The 21,092-nt window shown below is 42.9% G+C and overlaps 1 protein-coding gene across 3 annotated transcripts in view; it reads right to left on the reverse strand.

The window, feature by feature from the left end:
* LOC141476551 (importin-11-like) overlaps positions 1 to 21,092 on the reverse strand; it is a 172,919-nt gene that overhangs the window by 93,118 nt on the left and 58,709 nt on the right. For all 3 annotated transcript variants that reach the window (XM_074165233.1, XM_074165234.1, XM_074165235.1), the window contains 5 exons: positions 19,363 to 19,435; positions 6,602 to 6,805; positions 3,010 to 3,142; positions 1,586 to 1,644; positions 672 to 720 (listed from right to left, as the gene is read on the reverse strand). In XM_074165233.1, coding sequence (XP_074021334.1) covers positions 672 to 720; positions 1,586 to 1,644; positions 3,010 to 3,142; positions 6,602 to 6,805; positions 19,363 to 19,435 — 518 coding nt within the window. The remainder of the gene's footprint in view (positions 1 to 671; positions 721 to 1,585; positions 1,645 to 3,009; positions 3,143 to 6,601; positions 6,806 to 19,362; positions 19,436 to 21,092) is intronic.

Below are 21,092 nucleotides of genomic sequence, written 5' to 3' on the forward strand. Positions count from 1 at the left end.
TAGACATCTATCCTAAGAAAAAGTGTTGTTGAATCCTAACCTGACAGTCTTTAAATGAATGAATGGCTTGTACCAGGACTACTACAAGTGCACAAGCAAGAAAGGAGTGAGTTCAGATGCAACACTGCCAAACATCTCCTGTTTGTTTGCTTCAGGTAACCTCCCTGCAAAAGTACTAGTACCTGCCAATTATGCTTATATTTCTGTTGACTGTGTTAACCTGTGGTTGCCTGTCTTAGACTACTAATCTTCCAGGTATAAAGTACATGGTCTTTATTTCCCATTTGACACTTACAAAATACATGGCAAACTCCAGGAAAAAGAAAAACAAAACCCTCCCAAACAAGAAAACTCGAGATGATCTGGAGTTTAGTAGCATCTAGATATTTTAATACATATACTTTGTCACTCCATGGCTTAAGATTTTTTAATTTTTTTTTAATTGGCATTATCACACCAAGTATAGTTTTGGTGGGATTTTAGGCTTTTAATATAAAAGGACATTTTTACTGAAGTCTTTCCTATACAGTTTCAGCAGCATTTAAAGTAACAGCTATGTACTTATATCAAAATCATTTAGGTGCAAGGGATTTTTTTTATAACTGTATTATACTTTCATCCAGTTTCTAATATTTAACAATCAATACTAGGAAAAAGATTCAGATACTTACTACACTCCAGAAACTGTTTTAGCCGTTCAAACACTGCATGCAGAAAACCCTGAAAAATATATAAATGTGTCTTAAAGATGAAGCTCATTTTGCACTGTATTACAATAAGAAAGTTGAGTCAAACCAACGTCAGTTCAGATGCGTTACTAGCTCAGACATCACCTTATAATTTTTAACTAAAGTAATTGATTATCTTGGACAAGAAATGTCCTCATGAAACAAATTAGCTATCTAGGAGACTGCATAGGTGATCCAAACTGACCTTATTAGTACCACACAAACAGCATAGCATCTCTAAGAGGAGGATGTCTATGTAAATATAGACATATGCTTTACAATCTGCTTATCCTGTTCTTTCCTGTTCTCAATTTCCTAGTTTAGGATGTAGCTCTTGGGTACCCAATTCTTCCAGCAAAGCAGGCAGTGTTTGAAGTTAAGGGAGAGGTTTGGGTTTCTTTCTTCTTTCTTTTTTTTTTTTTTTCCCCAGATGGGCTGCATACCACAGGCTTTCATCTCATAATCAGACAAATTCTATCAATAGAATTTCATAGGACAAATATGCCATTACATTCATCATTAAATGAAAGCATCCTCTTCAAATGATGGCAGAGAATACACATAAGACATCTTCCAGTAGAGAACAGGGGTATCACTATCATGTGACATGTAAACTGGAAGGGGCGCTTTTTTTTTTAAACATCATGCCATTGGTGTCAGCATTTAGAATCTACCTAGGATCTGACAGTTCTTAACTGATGAGAGGACAAATTTGAGCATGTTGCTTGATCTTCCTTTACATAACACAAATGCGTGCCTTTGTGCCTAGAGCTATCTTTAAACATAGCTCTAACAACACCTGAAATCATCACAAAATATTTCTAATTTAGAACTAGAAACAGATATATGTCACTTACCATCACCTCTATGCTCCAATGAGGTTCTACAAACCCATGGACTGTCAGTTTACGAAGGACTAGGGGAAAAAAAAAGTTGCTTGTGTAGATATTTCTCAGCCCTTGTTCAAACAGATTTCAGAACACAATTATAGTAACAATTCTTCCAATTCTCCAAATTAAAAAATATGTTTAATTTTGGGCATTTGGATGCCTTAATCATACCTAACATGAATCTAATCTTGTTGAAATTACTTGAAAATTCAGTATGTGTAAAACAATGAAGAGAACTACAAGAATTATTGAATTATCACGAAGAATTCTGCAAAAAACTGTAAGTATTCACCCTCTGAAAGATTTGTAACAGGAAAAGGGCCAAGTACAGTCAACTAGGGTCCATAAGCCATCTTATGCATTTTCTCAGGTTTATCACTGCCAGTAAACCAGAGAAGCCACATGCTGCATGTTCTGAAACAATTCAAGACTGATATAATCTAAACTGCAAGCCCCACGCACAAATATCTCAATTCTTCAATGCAGCAATATACAGTAAGGATATGCATTCATCCCACTAATAAGTACTTGAGCATCAACCTAAAATCTAAACTGACTGCTAAGGCTACCTTTTCACTGACCATGAAGTGAACTTAGCGCAACAAAATTCATAGCTCAGCTTCCTCAGTTAAGTGCCTAAATTACAACACACAAAAAAAGCATCCTGTTATGCCCTCCACTTTACAACCTCCTAGACATTGACTTCTTACAACACGCATATTGGAATGGTACATACTGAGAAACAAGAGTACCTTCTCCCCCTTGCATGCTTTCTCCCTTGCTAAAGGCACAGTTAAAATAAAGCAAGACTACTAGTTATCATAGAATCATAGAATGGTTTGGGTTAGAAGGGACCTTAAAGATTATCTAGTTCCAACCCCCCTGCCATGGGCAGGGATACCTCCCACTAGACCAGGTTGCTCAAAGCCCCGTCCAACCTGGCCTTGAACACCTCCAGGGATGGGGCACCCACAACTTCTCTGGGCAACCTGTTCCAATGCCTCACCACCCTCACAGTAAAGAATTTCTTTCTGGTATCTCATCTAAATCTCCCCTCTTCCAATTTAAAACCATTACCCCTTGTCCTGTCGCTACTCTTCCTGACAAAGAGTCCCTCTCCAGCTCTCCTGAAGGCTCCCTTCAGATATTGGAAGGCTGCTGTAAGGTCTCCCCGGAGCCTTCTCTTCTCCAGGCTGAACAACCCCAACTCTCTCAGCCTGTCTTCATAGGAGAGGTGCTCCAGCCCTCTGATCATCTTCGTGGCCCTGAGTTTTCCCAATGGACATGGCTTTGTTAGAGAATGTTAAGACTCTTTACCAAAGAGGACTTGATCATTTACTGTGAAGAAACTTATTTCATTCCTTATATTTAACATCATTCTATATTATTACCTTTCAATGACAACAAGGTTCTTTCTAATGAATTTGTGGCTGCAGCTTCATCACCTGTACAAACTTGCTGTAGGAACGTTTCAGTATGATGATTCCACAAGGAACATGCAAAGCTATAAATACCTGATGCAAGCTGCAAAAGGAAGAAAGACCAACAATATATTTGATTTCTCAAATTTGGCTATAGCATAATAAATTCCTAAATTTTAAAGGCCAGTTAAATTACTTAATCCATCTTCTTGTATAACACGGGCCACAGTGTTGCACTTGCTTCTTTGTTGTATGGAGTTGTACTAATCCAAAGATGTTTTCCAGAAAAATATCTTGTCTGAATTTGAAGATGTTATGATAGGCTCACCTGCTTGCCTGACTACTTGTTCTAGAACTCTACCACTTAAAAGATAACTACTTAGGCCTCCTTTCTTATCTGATTTTCACTAACTCCAGCCATAGGTCTATAATAGTGTATGAGGCTTTGTGGTGCATTGACCTCGGCTGGACACCAGGTGCCCACCAAGCCGCTCTATCACTCCCCCTCCTCAGCAGGACAGGGGGGAGAAAATAAGATGAATATTGTGGGTCAAGATAAAGGCATTTTAATAAAGAAAAAGCAAAGGCTGCATGCAGAAGCAAAGGAAAACAACCAAACAAAAAGATTTATTCTTGACTTCCCACCAGCAGGTGATGTCCAGCCACTTCCCAGGAAGTAGGGCCTCAGTACGTGTAGCGGTTGCTCCAGACGAGAAACACCTTAATGACAAATGCCCCCTCCTCCTCCTCCTTTCTCTTAGCTTTTATTGCTGAGCAGATGTCATATGGTATGGAATATCCCTTTGGTCAATTTGGGTCAGCTGTCCTTGCTATGTCCCCTCCCAACCTCTTGCCCACCCCCAGCCTCCTGGTGATGGGGGAAATGCTGGAGAGACAGCCTTAATGCTGTGGGAGCACTGCTCAGCAGTAGCCAAAACACTGGTGTGTTATCAACACCTTTCTAGCACAGCACAGTACTATGAGGGTTGCTATAGGGAAAGTTAACTCCATCCCAGCCAGACCCAATACAGGCTTCAAAAAACTCTTTTCTCCTCATCGCCTCCTCTCCCACAAGATTTAAACTATTTGTCTTACAGCATAGTTAACATCTGAATCAGCTTATTCTGGGATACAGTTAACATTTATATGCATGTATCTAATAATGACAAATAGTTTCTAATTAGCTAGCGCTGAACAAATCTTAGATTTAATTCACAGTTTCCAAACAGTGCTTATCTGATAAAGATATTTAAAGTAAAATCAGAAGATAAAAAATTTGTCATTCAGTTATGGTAGCACTTGACAGTTTCAAAGTGGAAGGAAGAAATTGCACTTAGTCTGCTACACGTCAGATCAATAGTATCAAAAGCACGTATTACCTGCTTATTTAGTTCCTTTGACTGAGTAAAGGTGAGACAGCAGAAACACGCCTTATCTGTAAGCATGAGCTCATAATCTTCAAGTACCATATTACATGAAAAATTTATCAATTGTTTCTAAAGCTGAACTAAAAAATGTTGAAATACCCTCTGTAACTACTTATTTGAAAGCATCAAAAAAGTCTGTAATCTGTTAACTTAACCTTTTAGAACTTTTAGCTTTGAATGGCTATGTTCTATGAGAAAGGTTTTTCAACTATCCCAGAGAAGTCACATGCCACTCAACAGATGTGAATTCTCTTTACCAGGAGACAGAAGAAGCAGATGTCAAAGTAGTTAAATTTTGCCATTATTAAAAATAAAAAATTCCTTAAATGTGAACACCGTAGCGCGAGATGCTCAGAAAATTTCCTTTTCTCACCTAAAGTTCAAAAAATTAAACACATGCAGTGTTCACAACACAGTGAAACTAGATACACTAAAAATTGCCATTCATTTCAAATCGGATGATAGAGGAACTTTGCATACTGAACATATGCACAAGTTAAAAAACATTTAAGCATAAAAGACTGCTTAAAGAGTATGCTTATTAGAATGACATTTCAATGGTATTTTTGACAAGAACTGCCTTACAAATCTAAAAAAAAATTGTTATATGCCTTTTCTTCACATCTGAAGTTGTCTCACTTTCCAAACAAAAGAATATACAAAGAAAATACCAAAACAAATTGCATTCCATAAGGAAAAAGGTTCATACAAACTTAATGAGTTTCTTGGAAACACAAAAATGACTGAAGATAACTGAGCTCTTTTTGTGCCTGGTAAGATGGTGGAAATACAGCAAAGGTACTGTTGGACATGACGACTTTAACAACAAATACTGGACCTTATGACCTATAAATTCCTTTCTGTCCCTGTACTGAGAGGTATGGATTTAGCTATTTTATGAAGGTGGGGCTTTAGGGTTGGGTTTCGATTATTTTTAAATTTTTTTGGCTATATCTTTGAGTATTAACAGTATTTACAGCTGCATATCCAGGCTGAAAAAGCAACATCTTGATTTAGGAGAGTGCTAGAAAATAAGTCATTAACTTGCTCTTTCTTTATTTCTTTGGAATAAATACCTGTGAATATGCCAAAACCTGTATTGTACAAGTAGTCAGATCATGTATAATAGCCTAATAAATTTCAAAATATAAATACAAATATTTCCTATACAGAGATTATATTCATCCATACCTATTTGTGACAGAGAGGGAAAAAACAGTTCCTACACACACACACACCTCACAGCAACATATCATCTCAGTCCTGTCCTATTACAGGAGCCAGCCTTCAGTTCCTCAGACTCCTAACGACTAAAATTTCACCTTAATGATTTCATTGCCAGAATTTTTTTTCTATGTATATGAATAGGTAAACCTTCAGAAATATACTTCATTATCTGCACTATAAACTTTTCTTTAAAATGGAGGAATAAAATGAAGTTTTGAAAATTCAAATATAACATGTTTGGAAAAGGTGTTTAACTCACTAAATTCAGTTAACTGTAAAATTAAAAACTATAAAATTGGATTGGAGCTGCAACACCCTATAGCCAAAGGTAAACCTGCGTTCTAATCAATAGATTCTTACAATGGAGAATATAAGATGCATGAAACAATATTTGGCATTTGCAATCTTTCCTATTAATTAGCCTGGAGAAAGAAGTTGATCTGGAAAAACCCCAATCATAAACACATTCTCACTGATGATAAAAGCCAAAATACTGTGGTATAGAAATCTAAAAAGCAGTGTTTTTTAGAGATTATATTGAATTATGAATTCAGAGTACTCTTCCAAAACCACTGCAATTTCATATATAATAAAATCTGCTGTACAGCATAACATAAGGCTGTTATGCATATATTGTGCTGTGGATGAAGCTCTGCTTCTTAACACAAGTTATTAAAATAATACTCAAGTTGCATGCAAAATTAATAAAGTTCTCAAACATTTCACCTAGAAACTGACTTCTAATTATTTCATATTGTACATATAACCACCAAAGTAAGAGCATTTCTGTTTCAAAGGCAGGTGTTAAGGTCAACATACCTACCTTTAATGCACTGCCAGCTAACCATGGGCAGTGGCAAGCGTGTAAAATAAGTTGTTTGCATGTTCTACAATACTGCATTACTTACATCATAGAAAAGTTTCCTATCTGCAGCAAGTCGTTTGGATGCCAGGGTCTTTGTAACATGATAAAAGGTAAGTAATGCTCTGTGTTGTTGAAGATTGTCCTGGACTTTCACAGATTCTAGAAGAGTAGGTATAAGTTCTGGCCATTGCCTTGGGCAGTCCACTCTGGCAATTTTAGCAATCAGTACAGAGATCTGAGTTGCTATCTGAAAAAAAGTAAAACAAAAACTCAGGTACCACAAAGTCAAAGATCATTTAGGAAATGTACACTGCAGAAATTAACAGCCAAATAAAACCTGAATCAAAAAAAATAATAGTATCGATTGCTAGTGTTTTGTGGGGGGTTTTTTCTTTAACTATCTTAAAGTTGGCTGAATGCAAATAAAAGTGGAGAAAATTTTTTATTTCTTCCATTTTATGTTTATACTAAATATTTACATAAAATGCTGTTAGCTACTTTGTTTAAATTTTACATAAAGATCACTAAAGTTATTTGTTCTAGAAATCCAATAATGAAGAACCACTTTTTACTTAATGATCTTTTCTATTGCTTTCTACAAAAAAATATAGACTGCTGAATATATATACTGCCCTTATTTCTGCTATACCCGAGTTTGAGCTTTTAGACAGAGACATTCCTTCCCCCCAAGTATACTGGCCTGTGAGCTGCAGTCCCATCCCAGTGGATGAAGCCAAGACTCTCACTTATTCCAGATCCTCACACTACAGGCCAGGGACATGTACACCACCCCTCTCCCCAACCTGTTTGACTTCAGTTGCTAGCACCAAATCCCATTCCAGACAGTCTTGCCAGCAGCTGACACCTAGTCCTTGCAGCACGCACACCAAACAGAGTGAGATTACACAGAAAGATAGTTAAGGGATTTAACCAGAAGATAGGACAGACTGTGGTGATCAGGCGCAGGGCTTGTTCAGACACGGGTACTGACCAGCAATGGTTTACACGACTGACCCTTTTTTATACCTTTCTGTCTATTCCCCCACTTTGCTCCTCCCCAACTCCCTTCTAAACATTCCTTAATAAATTTTGTATAGTCCCACATAACCCCACCTCAAATATCCAAAAAACTCATGTTGTTCTTGTTTTCCCTGTTCTTATACTGTTCACACTGAAAAGGTCCTTGATGGATAACCTTAGTGAAGCAGACGCTCTCACCTTCCACATATACACCCTTACAACAAACACTACACTTCAATCCTACTGAAGAAATTACCTTTTGTTGCTATAAAAGGGAATCCAAGAAACTTATGGGCATAACAGGGAATAACCATACTGTCCTTTACTGCGTCATTAGCTGTTTCACGCAAAGCCTGAGCAAATAAAATCTTTCTCATGTGTAATACAAGAAACAACATCAACAGGGATCCCAAGATTACTTTTTTCTTGAGAACTGGCTTTTTAAGTTAAAAAAAAAATAATCTGTTGTCATATATTTCAAGGACTATTTTGTTCCTCTCTGTTCTCTACATATGGTAAATACCTTCAGAGGCTATGGAAATTTTCTGGTAGTTTATTATATGGCAGGGCCTCTTCCACACGCATTGCCTCCTCCTCTCGTGATATTCCAAAATCCTTGCCTTCCAGAATCCCTAGGTGACTGGGGTTTCCCATTCAAGTTTGCTGTGTGATCAGTGCAGTCCACTTACTCCACGTAGCATCCGTTGCATGTGTGGCAGAGACCAGCAGTTGAGGCACTAAGAGGAGCTGTGCTTCCATACACACCACTTGCGAAGCAGCTCAAATCCCTTCATACGCTGCCAATATCTCCTTTTCTGTTGGAGTATAGCAGGCTTCGGATCCTCTGTATCCCCAAGTCCAAAACCCTAAGGGTCGACCGCGAGTCTCCCCTGGTGCTTTCTGCCAGAGGCTCCAGGTAGGGCCGTTCTCCCTGGCTGCAGTGTAGAGCACATTTTTAACATCTTGTCCTGTCTGGACTGGCCCCAAGGCTACTGCATGACTATTTCCTGTTTAATTTGTTCAGAAGCTTGTTGTTGTTCAGGACCCCATTATGCTCCCGACATATGGTATGTTCTGGTTTTCTTCTCCCCCTCCCTAGAAATCAGCTCTAATCATCGCATAACGATATTATGTCAAATTCCTATAATTTTAGGTTGCTTTTTTCTTTTTATATATACAAGGCTCATATTTTTTCTGCCTTCAATGATGCAGAAAGAACAAGCAGATAGCAACTATATTGTGAAGTATCTGCAACCGGAAAAGAATCTTATCAGGAACACAAGATATCAAACCATGTATATCAAAAAGACTGGGGACTAAATGAAAGGTGCCTCTGAAAAGAAACATCAAGATACCTACAGCACAGATTGGGGAATAGGGGTGAAAGAAGGAGAGATGGACTAAAATACCTTTCTGCAGTTGCCAGCTGTCAGTGCCCAAAGACCCTTACTACCAAAGCATGATAGCAAACAAAGTGCAGGATACATGTCTGTACTAGGTTTACGTGGCAAGGATTTGGTAGCGGGGGGGCTGCAGGGGCGGCTTCTGTAAGAAGCTGCTAGAAACTCCCCCCATGTCTGATAGAGCCAATGCCAGATGGCTCCAAGACGGACCCGCCACTGGCCAAGGCCGAGCCAATCAGCGAAGGTGGTAGCACCTCTGTGATGATGTATTTAAGAAGGGGAAAAACCTGCTACACAACAGCAGCTGGAAGAGAGGAATGAGAATATGGGAGATAAACGACTACGCGGACACTAAGGTCAGTGAAGGAGGAGGTACTCCAGGTGGTAGAGTAGACATTCCCCTGAAGCCTGTACTGAAGATCTGGACAGGCTGGATCAATGCGCCAAGGCCAATGGGATGAGGTTAAACAAAGCCAAGTGCCAGGTCCTGCACTTGGGTCACAACCTCATGCAGTGCTGCAGGCTTGGGGAAGAGTGGCTGGAAAGCTCCCCAGCAGAAAAGGACCTGGGGGTATTGGTCGACAGTCTGCTGAATATGAGCTGGCAGTGTGTCCAGGTGGCCAAGGCCTACAGGATCCTGACCTGTATCAGGAATAGTGTGGTGAGCAGGACTAGGGAAGTGATTGTCCCCCTGTACTCGGCACTGGTGAGGCCCCACCTCGAGTACTGTGTCCAATTTTGGGCCCATCACTACAAGAAAGACACTGAGGTGCTGGAGCGTGTCCAGAGAAGGGCAACGAAGCTGGTGAGGGGTCTAGAGCATGAGTCTTATGAGGAGCAGCTGAGGGAACTGCGGCTATTGAGTCTGGAGAACAGGAGGCTGAGGGGAGACCTTACTGGTCTCTACAACTACCTGCAAGGACGTTGTAGCGAGGTGGGTGTCAGTCTCTTCTACCAAGTAACAAGCTAAAAGACGAGAGGAAACGGCCTCAAGTTGTGCCAGGGAAGGTTTAGGATGGATATTAGGAAAAATTTCTTCACCAAAAGGGTTATCAAGCATTGCAACAGGCTACACAGGGAAGTGGTTGAGTAACCATCCCTGAAGGTATTTAAAAGAGATGTAGACGTGGCGCTTAGGGACATGGTTTAGTGGCAGCTTTGAAAGAATTGGGTTAATAGCTTGAGACGATGATCTAAAAGGTCCCTTAAAACCTAGATGATTTTATGATTTCATAAAAATCAAACCCCCATGAGGTACACACTGGATTTCCCATCCTCTTGCAACACCCACCAAGTACAACCAGGTGCTTGAGCAAAAGCAATCCCACGGATGGGTATGCATTTGCCCGTGGCAGGACTAACCCATACTGTCTTCCCAAACATATTCTTCATGTGCACTATGGGGACTTTATCCACTTCTACAGTACAAGCAGACCCTGTAGTCTTAACTAACCACGTGGCCTTTGCTAAATGCGCATTCCAGCGTTTGAAGGTCCCACCACCCATCGCTCGCAGTGTAGTTTTTAACAGTACACTGAATCGTTCCATCTTCTCAGAAGCTGGTGCATGACAGGGGATGTAATATACCCATTCAATGTCATGCTCTTTGGCCCAAGTGTTTACGAGGTTGTTTCGGAAATGAGTCCCGTTGTCTGATCCAATTCTCTCTGGGGTGCCATGTCACCATAAAACTTGTTTTTCAAGGCCCAGGATAGTGTTCCAGGCGGTAGCATGGGGCACAGGGTATGTTTCTAAGCCATCCAGTGGTTGCTTCCACCATTGTGAGCACATGGCGCTTGCCTTGACGGGTTTGTGGGAGAGCAATATAATCGATCTGCCAGGCCTCACGATATTTATATTTCAGCCATCGTCCTCCACACCAAAGAGGCTTTAACTGCTTGGCTGGCTTGATTGCAGCATGTCTCATATTCATGGATAACCTATGCAATAGCATCCGTGGTCAAGTCGACTCCTCGGTTACGAGCCCAGCTATATGTTGCAATTCTTCCTTTATGGGCTGAGATGTCAAGTGCCCATCAAACTACGAATAATTCACCTTTATGTTATCAGTCCAGATCCACTTCAATCTTAGCAGCCCGATCCACCTGCTGGTGGTACTGATGTTCCTCAGTGGCCTGGCTCTTGGGTACATGAGCATCTATGTGATGTACTTTCACAGCCAGATTCTCTATCTGGGCAGCAATATCTTGCCACACTTAGGCAGCCCAGATGGGTTTGCCTGTGCGCTGCCAGCTGCTCTGCTTCCAGTGCTGTAATCACCCCCACAGAACATTTGCCACCATCCGTGACTCAGTACAGAGATAAACTACTGGCCATTTTTCTTGCTGGGCAATGTCTAAAGCCAGCTGGACGGCTTTCACCTCTGCAAACTGGTTTGATTCACCTTGTCCTTCAGAAGCTGCTGCAACTCGCTGTGTAGGACTCCATACAGCAGCCTTCCACTTACAACGCTTTCCCACAATCTGTCAGGACCCATCAGTGAACAGGGCATATCTCTTCTCATTTTCTGGTAGTTTATTATACGGTGGAGCCTCTTCCACACGTGTCACCTCCTCCTCCGGTGACATTCCAAAATCCTTGCCTTCTGGCCAGTCCATGATCACTTCCAGAATTCCTGGGCGACTGGGGTTTCCCATTCAAATTTGCTGTGTGATCAGTACAGTCCACTTACTCCACGTAGCATCAGCTGAATGATGTGTGGCAGGGACCCTTTCTCTGAACATCCAGTCCAGCACCAGCAGTCAAGGTGCTAAGAGGAGCTCTGCTTCCATACACACTACTTCCGAAGCAGCTCAAACCCCTTCATACACTGCCAATATTTCCTTTTCTGTTGGAGTATAGCGGGCTTCGTATCCTGTGTCCCCGACTCCAAAAACCTAAGGGGTCGACTGCAAGTCTCCCCTGGTGCTTTCTGCCAGAGACTCCAAGTAGGGCCACTGTCGTTCTTCTTCCAGCTCACTTGATATAGAGGGCTCACAATCAGACTATAATCTGGGATATGCATCTTCCAGAAACCCACAAGGCCTAAGAAAACTTGTGTTTCCTTTTTACTAGTTGGTGGAGACATAGCTGCTATTTTATTGGTCACGTCCATCGGGATCTGACAGCGTCCGTCTTGCCATTTTATTCCTAAAAAATGGATCTCCTGCACAGGTCCCTTGACCTTACTTCGTTTTATGGCAAAACCGGCTTTCAGAAGGATTTGAATTATTTTATTCCCCTTCTCAAAAACTCCTTCTGCTGTGTTGCCCCATACGATGATGTCGTCAATGCACTGCAGATGTTCCAGAGCTTCTCCCTGTTCCAGTGCAGTCTGGATCAGTCCATAGCAAATGGTAGGGCTGTGTTTCCATCCCTGGGGCAGTTGATTCCAGGTGTAATGGATGCCCCTCCAAGTGAAAGCAAACTGTGGCCTGCACTCTGCTGCCAAAGGAATAGAGAAGAACGCATTAGCAAGATCCATTGTGGCATACCACTTGGCTGCCTTGGACTCCAGTTTGTATTTCACTGAAATTCACTGAATTTCACTGAATTTTTAGAGTTGGAAGGGACCATAAAGATCATCTAGTCCAACTCCCCTGCCGAAGCAGGATTGCCTAGAGCATGTTAGAGCATGTTACTCAGGACTGCATCCAGGCGGGTCTTGAAAATCTCCAAAGAAGGGGACTCCACAACCTCCCTGGGCAGCCTGTTCCAGGGCTCTGTCACCCTCACCGTAAAGAAGTTTTTCCTCATATTTGAGTGGAACCTCCTATGTTCCAGCTTGTGCCCATTGCCCCTCATCCTCTCACTGGCAACCACTGAAAAGAGTCTGGCTCCATCCTCCTTCAACCCACCCTTCAGATACTTATAAGCATTGATAAGGTCTCCCCTCAGCCTTCTCTTCTCCAGGCTAAAGAGTCCCAGCTCTCTCAGCCTTTCCTCATAAGGGAGATGCTCCAATCCTTGAATCATACTCGTTGCCCTTCGCTGGACTCTTTCCAGTAGTTCCCTGTCCCTCTTGAATTGGGGAGCCCAGAACTGGATGCAGTATTCCAGTTGTGGCCTCACCAGTGTAGAGGAGAGGGGGAGAATGACTTCCCTCGACCTACTAGCCACACTTTTCCCTATGCAGCCCAGGATTCCATTGGCCTTCCTGGCCACAAGGGCACATTGCTTGCTCATTGTCATTTTGCTGTCTACCAGGACCCCCAGATCTTTCTCTTCGGAACTTGACTCCAGCAGGTCCACGCCTAACCTGTATTGGTACCTAACATTCTTCTTCCCCAGGTGCAGGACCCTACACTTTTCCCTGTTGAACCTCATGAGGTTCTTCCTTGCCCAGCTCTCCAGCCTGTCCAGGTCTCGCTGGATGGCAGCACGGCCCTCCGGGGTGTCAGCCACCCCTCCCAGTTTGGTATCATCAGCAAACTTGCTGAGGATACACTCTGTCCCCTCGTCCAGGTCACTGATGAATATGTTGAACAGGACTGGACCAAGTATTGACCCCTGGGGGACACCACTGGTTACAGGCCTCCAGCTTGAACCTGCTCCATTAATCATTACCCTTTGGGTCCTGTCACACAGCCAGTTATCAATCCACCTCACTGTATTGAAGTTCTAACATGTCCAACATGGCAGCACTCAGCGGTGGCATGACTTCATTCAGGCCATGATAGTCCACAGTTAGCCTCCACTCTCCATTACATTTTTGCACTGGCCATATGGAACTGTTAAAGGATGAGTGAGTCTTGCTGATCACTCCTTGAATCTCCAGTTGACAAATCAGCTTATGGATGGGAATCAGAGTCTCGGTTAGTGCGATATTGCCACCGATGCACCGTTGTGGTAGCGATTGGCACCTGTTGTTCTTCAACCCTCAACAACCCAACAACAGAAGGATCTTCCGAGAGACCAGGCAAGGTAGACAACTGTTTAACTTCCTCTGTCTCCAAGGCAGCTATGCCAAAAGCCCATCGGTACCCTTTTGAGTCCTTAAAATACCCTCTCCTGAGGTAATCTGTCTGTTGAGTAGAGAGATGCCTACTCCTAATAGCTGAGATACTAGCCCGTACAGGTGGGGAGTAGGACATATTCTCTTCAAGTTGCTGGACCTTCCGGGACAGTTTCTCCACAGCTGAGATGAGGGGGGGAGAGAGACTTTCTTTGTATCGCCGGAGTCGGGCAGCCACCTCATCCACCGTTGGTCCCTCTTTGCCTTTCCGTTCCATTCCTGCCAATGAGTTGGCATATGATGATGGTGCGCTCTGTACAAACTTCCGCCACATGGACCTTGTGCATTGGACCTCATCAGGATCTGTGGGTAACTGTGCATTGTCCAGGTCATAATAAATCATCTCCCGCATGGCTAATTCTCTCAGGTACTGGATATCTCTTTCCATGGTGGTCCACTTGCTTGGGTGACATAGAACGTCTTCACTGAAGGGGTACCTTTCCCTCAGTCCTGACAGGAGATGCCTCCAGAGGCTGAGGGTTTGTGTCTTTTTCCCAATCAATTCCCTTGTCAATGCCCCCTTCCCTAGACAGGGATCCCAGCTGCCTGGCTTCCCTACTCTCTAATTCCAGGCTACTGGTCCCATTATCCTAGCATCGGAGCAGCCAGGTGACAATATGCTTGCCTGGAAGTCAGCTGCAATCTTTTCTCATATCCCACAGCTCACTCAGGGATAGGGATCGAGTGATTATCTCTGATTCTGCCTCTTCCTCTTGTTCTCATGATGGCCCTGGTTCGTGTATTTCTTGATGTATTTCTTCTTCTGTATAGGGGCAACTGATACAGGCATGGGTTGGATTTCTGGTTCAGCTGCAGTGCCTGTCACCGGGGTTGGAGCAGGCACAATGTCTGTCGGCCTGGTTTCCATCTCTTTCTCCTGAGGGTGCTGCATAATATGGAGCAGTGCTTGGTAGATACTGGCCAATGCCCAGCACAGTGCAGTGAGTTGTGCCTCTCTGGAATAGCCACAGCATTTTCCTTTCAAATATTCTGTCACTTTATCAGGGTCCTGTAGTTATTCGGGGGTGAAGTCCCGGACCACTGGAGGTGAGAAACTCTCTAGATATCTGCCCATGTTCTCCCACATGCCATGCCACCCATGACTCTCCAGCCTCGGGGCAGATCTCTAGGTGGTAGTCTTAAATAGTCACTTAACCCTAAACAAGAACTGAAACACATTCAGGAGACATAGCAATAGGACCATTAGGACCATGCTGGATTGCATGTCCCAAGAGCATTCAAAATTCTCAAAAGCTGTCATACATGGCCCAAAAGAGAGAAGGTAGGTGAAAGAGCTGGGGAAAGTATTCCCCCGTTTCTCCCATAGATTGGGCGTGATTATTAATAAATTCCAAAAGACGGCACCTGAGGTATGGGCAGGACAACAATACCGCATAAACACCCCAACATAACCATCTGAACAGTGATGCCATCATATCGTAAATTGATATCACACAGGACAGCAAAATGATAATCCTGATCCCTCTCCCAGAGATGATAAACAGCATCAGAAGGAATACATTGAGCGTATAAGCATTTACATAGCGCAGTCATGAGAACAAACGAAGCAACATTGTGACCAGTTTAACCAATTTAACTAATATAATAAATGCATATAACATTCATTTTAACACACTCTGGTTAGATCTGTTATTATCTCCACCCTTCAAGCCCAACTTTGGGTGCCAAAAGGACTGTCGTGGTTTAGCCTCAGATGGCAACAAAGAAACATGAGGCTGCTCTCTCAACCCCCCACCATGGTGGGGAGAATTGGAAGAAAAAGGCAAAACTCATGGGTTAAGACAAAGGCAGTTTAACAGAACAGCAAAACAACAACAATAACACTGTAATGTAGTAATGTACAAACACTACAAACAAGCTCCCAAGCAGCGACTTCATGGTAAGCGACTTCTACCTGTCCCCCCTGCCAGAGCCCAGGGAAAATTAATCCTATCCACACCAGAAGCATGACATGAATGTGTTGCATAGTTTGTTTGGTCTTTCTATTTCAATGAGGCGATTTAAACATGCTATTCTGCTGTAGTTTGGGATACAGATCTATAATATCATAAATTGGATAAGGGTTTTACCTGCATATCTCGGGCATGTCATAATGGATTCTGTTACTAATTACACTTTCAGTTTTACCTTGGGAAAGTTTACTTCGCCCTTTAATGCTTATGCCAAAGTGACACTGAGGCAAAGTAATGGAAGATTAGCAAGGAGGACTGTAAACACGCTCAAGTGACTCACACGTGGGGTGCTGGAAAACACATATATCACACTAATTGTTGTTTAGTTTTGTGTGCTCAACAAGTAGAACATCTGCACTTAGATAACGTAGGCCTGGGATGGACTCAGGGGCACCTTATCGACATGCCCAAGATTCCTGCCCTGCTGTTGAAGAAGATCAAAGCACAGCGGAAAACTCTGCCTGCCTGAATCCTTGAAATACAGGCCCAAACAGCAAGTGTGAGCTCTCTCGCTCTCTCACTCCCTTGCTAACAAGGACTCTTGCTAATAAGGACCCTCTTTCCCTCCATGGTGCCTGCGTTCCCTGCTTGCATGCCTCTGCCCAGGTGCTGCTTTGAAGATTCCCCGATCCATGAGGTATTGAGATTAAACTTGTTCTTTGCCTTTCATCTGTGGTTTTGTGGCTGTTCCTGCATCCTGCCTGCATTGGCTCACACAGACACCATCAGAGCTAGGGGATGGTAACCTTTTGGGCTGTTTAGAAAATTAATGTTACTTACTTAAAATCATGATTTTATTGTCATTTTTCCTGCACGTGTTGCAGGGGTGGTTTCTTATTAAATATCCATGTAGGAGTAGGTATTATATGACATATGCTGCTTCTACTGAAATCCCACCAGCCACTCCACTGCCCGCGCTGGCACAAGCCACTCCAGCTTCGACAATGAATACCTCCACTACTTCAACTGTGACAATGACCACTGCCACTATTGCAGCTGCTTTGACAATGAGCACTGCCACTATTCCAGCCTTGATAACAAGCACCATCATTAATCCAGCTGTTCCAACAATGACCACTACTACTATTCCAGCCTCGACAACGAGCACCGTCATTACTCCAGCTGCTCTGACAATGAGTACCTCTGCTACTAAAACTTCATCAGTAGCGGTACAAGTTGCTCCAGTAACCGGGAAGCTCCTTCCCCTGCCCCTTATAACAAAGGCCAGATAAAGCCAGATAGCACAGGAGAGGATTCTTCTGAGGAAGATCAAGGAGAGGGTCCTTGAGCAGAGTCAGCACAGGAGGAGGAATCAGACGCAGAGGTAATCGTTACAATCTTCTCTATGAAGGACTTACAAAATATGAGGAAGGACTTAGAGTGTCTCACCTTCACGACGTCTAATCTCCTGGCTGGTCTGGTGCTGGGATAATGGGGTCGATACCATAGACTTAGAAAGTAGAGAAGCCAGGCAGCTGGGAAACCTCATCAGAGACGGAGGTATCCATAAAGCAACTGGGAGAAAGTCCCAAACTTTCAGTCTCTGGAGATGACTAGTGTCAGCCATAAAGGGCAAGTATCCCTTTACAGATATCAAATGCAGTCACAGCAAATGGACTACGACAGAGAAAGATATTAAGTACCTGAGAGAACTGGCTGTGTGAGAGATGATTTATGGTGACTGGCAAGTCAATGTAGACCCTGATGAAAAGCCATGCAAATGATCTTTGTTGAGGAAGCTTGTGCAGAGTGCACCATCAATGCCAGTCACAATTCCCACACATTGTTAACAATGGTCTGGGGAGGATCTGATACCGACACACCAACTGTAAATGAAGTGGCTAACAGAGTATGACAGTATGAAGAGTCTTTCTCGTCCGCTCAATGTGGCAGCCATGGAAGAACTGGCTGAGAAATCCGAGAAAATACCTGAGAAAACTGAGAAAATGACCAAGAAAATGGATGAGCAAAATGAGAACATGGCTAAGAAAAATGAGAAATTGTTTGATAAACCGTCCAGGGTGGAGGAAAGATCTCACTCTTCCCCTGCATGGACCCATGCCACAGCCGTTAAGAGCTGGTCCTGCTCAATCAGACCTTTTACATATTCTAGAAGGGGATAGAGTCCCTGTGGTGCATGAAAGGAATATGTCGGGGAAAACTGTTTGGGTTTTTCCCAAAGGCAAGCCCATTCATGGGACTGTTTTTGCTCAAGGACCTGGATGTGATGCTGAAGGATGTGTACCTCAAGGAAATTTAACCCTGGGTGAGAATACTCATTTTTGAGCCTTAATACTATATAACAATTAACATCATAACAGCATTCAATAAGTGTTTTTCAGGATAGCATAGTGGTGATGGAATCTGAGCTAGCTTCATCAAGTGGCTTCCAGCAAACTCTTCGAGGCGGACATGTGGGTATGAACCATGATGAATTTCATACCAAATTTCCTGCCCTGAGAGTCTGCAATTATGAACTAAATGAACTTAACGAACTTTTGTGTATAAAGATAAATCATAAATTAGTGATCTGTGTACATATATATTTGTATATATTTGAAAATAAAGTAGTAGTGATCTGAGCACAGCGCAAATGGTATAGAATACCTTATGCAAATCATTTCTATGTTTTCTTCAAAGTTCTTTAAGACCTAGCTTAAAATATTAGCAAATAATTCATTTCAGAATCTCATACTTACATGGGCAAGAAGTTAGTAGAAGGAAGACTGATTCATCTAGCATATGCATAGTCTAAGCCCCTAACATTAGCTCTAAACTCAATTTAACAATAAACCCTTGTTCTAATCAAAAAACAGTAGCTTAAAATTAGTTACTTTAAATATATTAAGACAAGACGCTATCATACTGAAGTTTTATTATGCCTATTTAAATTCATTAATGCTGTGATTAGACAATGGACAGCAATACTGATTTAGGGGGGTTTATGCAGCAGCATTCTCAACAGCTCATTCCTGCTACACCACTACCACCCACCACCACGCTTCCTTGTATGGACTGAGAGTCAGCTCAGAGAACAGACATAGCTGAAAAACGAAAATCACTCAGGAGGAGATGAGAGATTATTTTTTAGCTATATCCATTCCCTGAAACATTTCACTAAATGGTAGCAAAACAGCAAGAGACAACATAAACTGCCACTGCAACAAAAAACAAACTGAAGAGACAAAACATGCTGAATTATGATCTATGGAAAAGGATTGCAAGACCAGATCTCACTTCAACATAAAGAACTGTTCCAAAGGCAAAATGTAAATTGCAACTTGTCAACTTTATTATTATTATTATTATTAAACACTTTCTAAACAGAGAAATCAAATGATATACCAATAGAAGCATCTGCTAGGAGAGTAATAATTAATCATTCATCACTAACCTGATTCACTGGCTCATTAAAGTTGGTGATAAGTCCAGCACGCAATGTCATTTTTTCTTCTTCAGTAAGAGCACTGTCAGGATACATTTATTAGAATATCACTTAATTTTCAATAAAACCCAACTATTAATTCATATTTAGAATTATTTTGCAACTACTACTAGAGACAAAAGTTCATAGAATCACAGAATGGTTTGGGTTGGAAGGGACCTTAAAAATCATCTAGTTCCAACCCCCCTGCAATGGGCAGGGGCACCTCCCACTAGACCAGGTTGCTCAAAGCCCCATCCAGCCTGGCCTTGGATGTTAAATGATAATTTCCATCTGTGTTTGACTGGATGAATTTTACACACCATTTTCTTGAAACTAATGTATTTTAGTTTGATAGACTAACAAGAGAACATCCCTTGTTTTTCCACTACCTCTAAGATATTTGAAGAGAGGGAAGAGTGAAACAGAGAAACATTTGAGGCCTTTTAACATCAGGCTTTGATGTGACCTTTGTAAGCACAAATGGCAAAAGAAAAAGTTCACAGACAAGATAAGGTACACAGATAAATTATGAAAATAAGGGAAACCTATACAAATTATAAACTTATTGATATCAGGCTCAGACCACACGTGGAGCGACAGCGGTGAGTGCTGCGTCTTTAAAATTGAGCTAGATTGAGACGGGGAAGCCGAGGGAGAGCCGAGAGGCCCCAATCGAGGGAGCCGTGAGGCTGACGTGGCTGGGGGCGTGCCGGGGCAAATTTAAAAGCGGCCAGCCTACTCAGCGGTGCAGCGCGGGCTGGGCGCGCATGGTGAGCGCAAGGAGAGGAACATCAGCATACAGTCGCACGTGCGCAGGGCATGTGGGAAGCAGCCAGCAGTGATTGGTCCCCTCCCGGCGCTAGAGAAGAACATGGCCACCGCACTGCCAAAATCCACTGCAAGAATGTGTGAACTCAGACCGAGCTCCTGCGCAAACACATGGCTGTGCAGGTCTCGGGCTGCAGCGAATGCCTGAGCCTGGCACTGGTACCAAGGGAGCCAGAGACACTTGCCTGTGTGCGGTGTGATCAAATAAACTATCTGCTTAGGCAGGTGGTGGAACTGAAGGAAGAGGTACAAAAGTTAAGAAGCATCAGAGAATGCGAGAGTGAAATAGATTGGTGGAGCCATACCCTGAGGCAAAGGCAGCCAGTAGAGGCTCTACATGAAGTGGATGATTTGATCCCCTTCCCTCCTGTCACCAGGCAGAAGGAAGGGACTTAAGGGACAGGGTGGAATGGAGACAGGTCCCTCCTCGGAGGGGCAAGCAAAACCCCTCCCGGCCCTCCTCAATTTCCCAGTTGCCCTTGCACAATAGGTATGGGGCTTTGGAAACTGAGGGCCAGGTAAATGAGGATAGAGATGAAGATCCATCCAGTGAGGCGCCCAGGGCTAGACACTCACCCCTATGCCTTAGGACTTCCTCAATTAAGAAAAAAAGGAAGGTAATTGTGGTGGGTGACTCCCTTCTGAGGGGAACAGAGGGCCCCATTTGTCAACCAGACCCATCCCACAGGGAAGTCAGCTGCCTCCCTGGGGCCAGGATTAAGGATATACAGAGAAATCTCCCTACCCTGGTTCAGCCCTCGGATTACTACCCATTACTGATATTTCAAGTAGGCGGTGATGAGGTAGCTACCAGAAGTCTAAGGGCAATGAAGAGAGAGACTTTAGGGCCCTGGGATGGCTGGTTAAGG

This window comes from Numenius arquata, chromosome W, assembly GCF_964106895.1.
Source record: "Numenius arquata chromosome W, bNumArq3.hap1.1, whole genome shotgun sequence".
NCBI lineage: Eukaryota > Metazoa > Chordata > Aves > Charadriiformes > Scolopacidae > Numenius > Numenius arquata.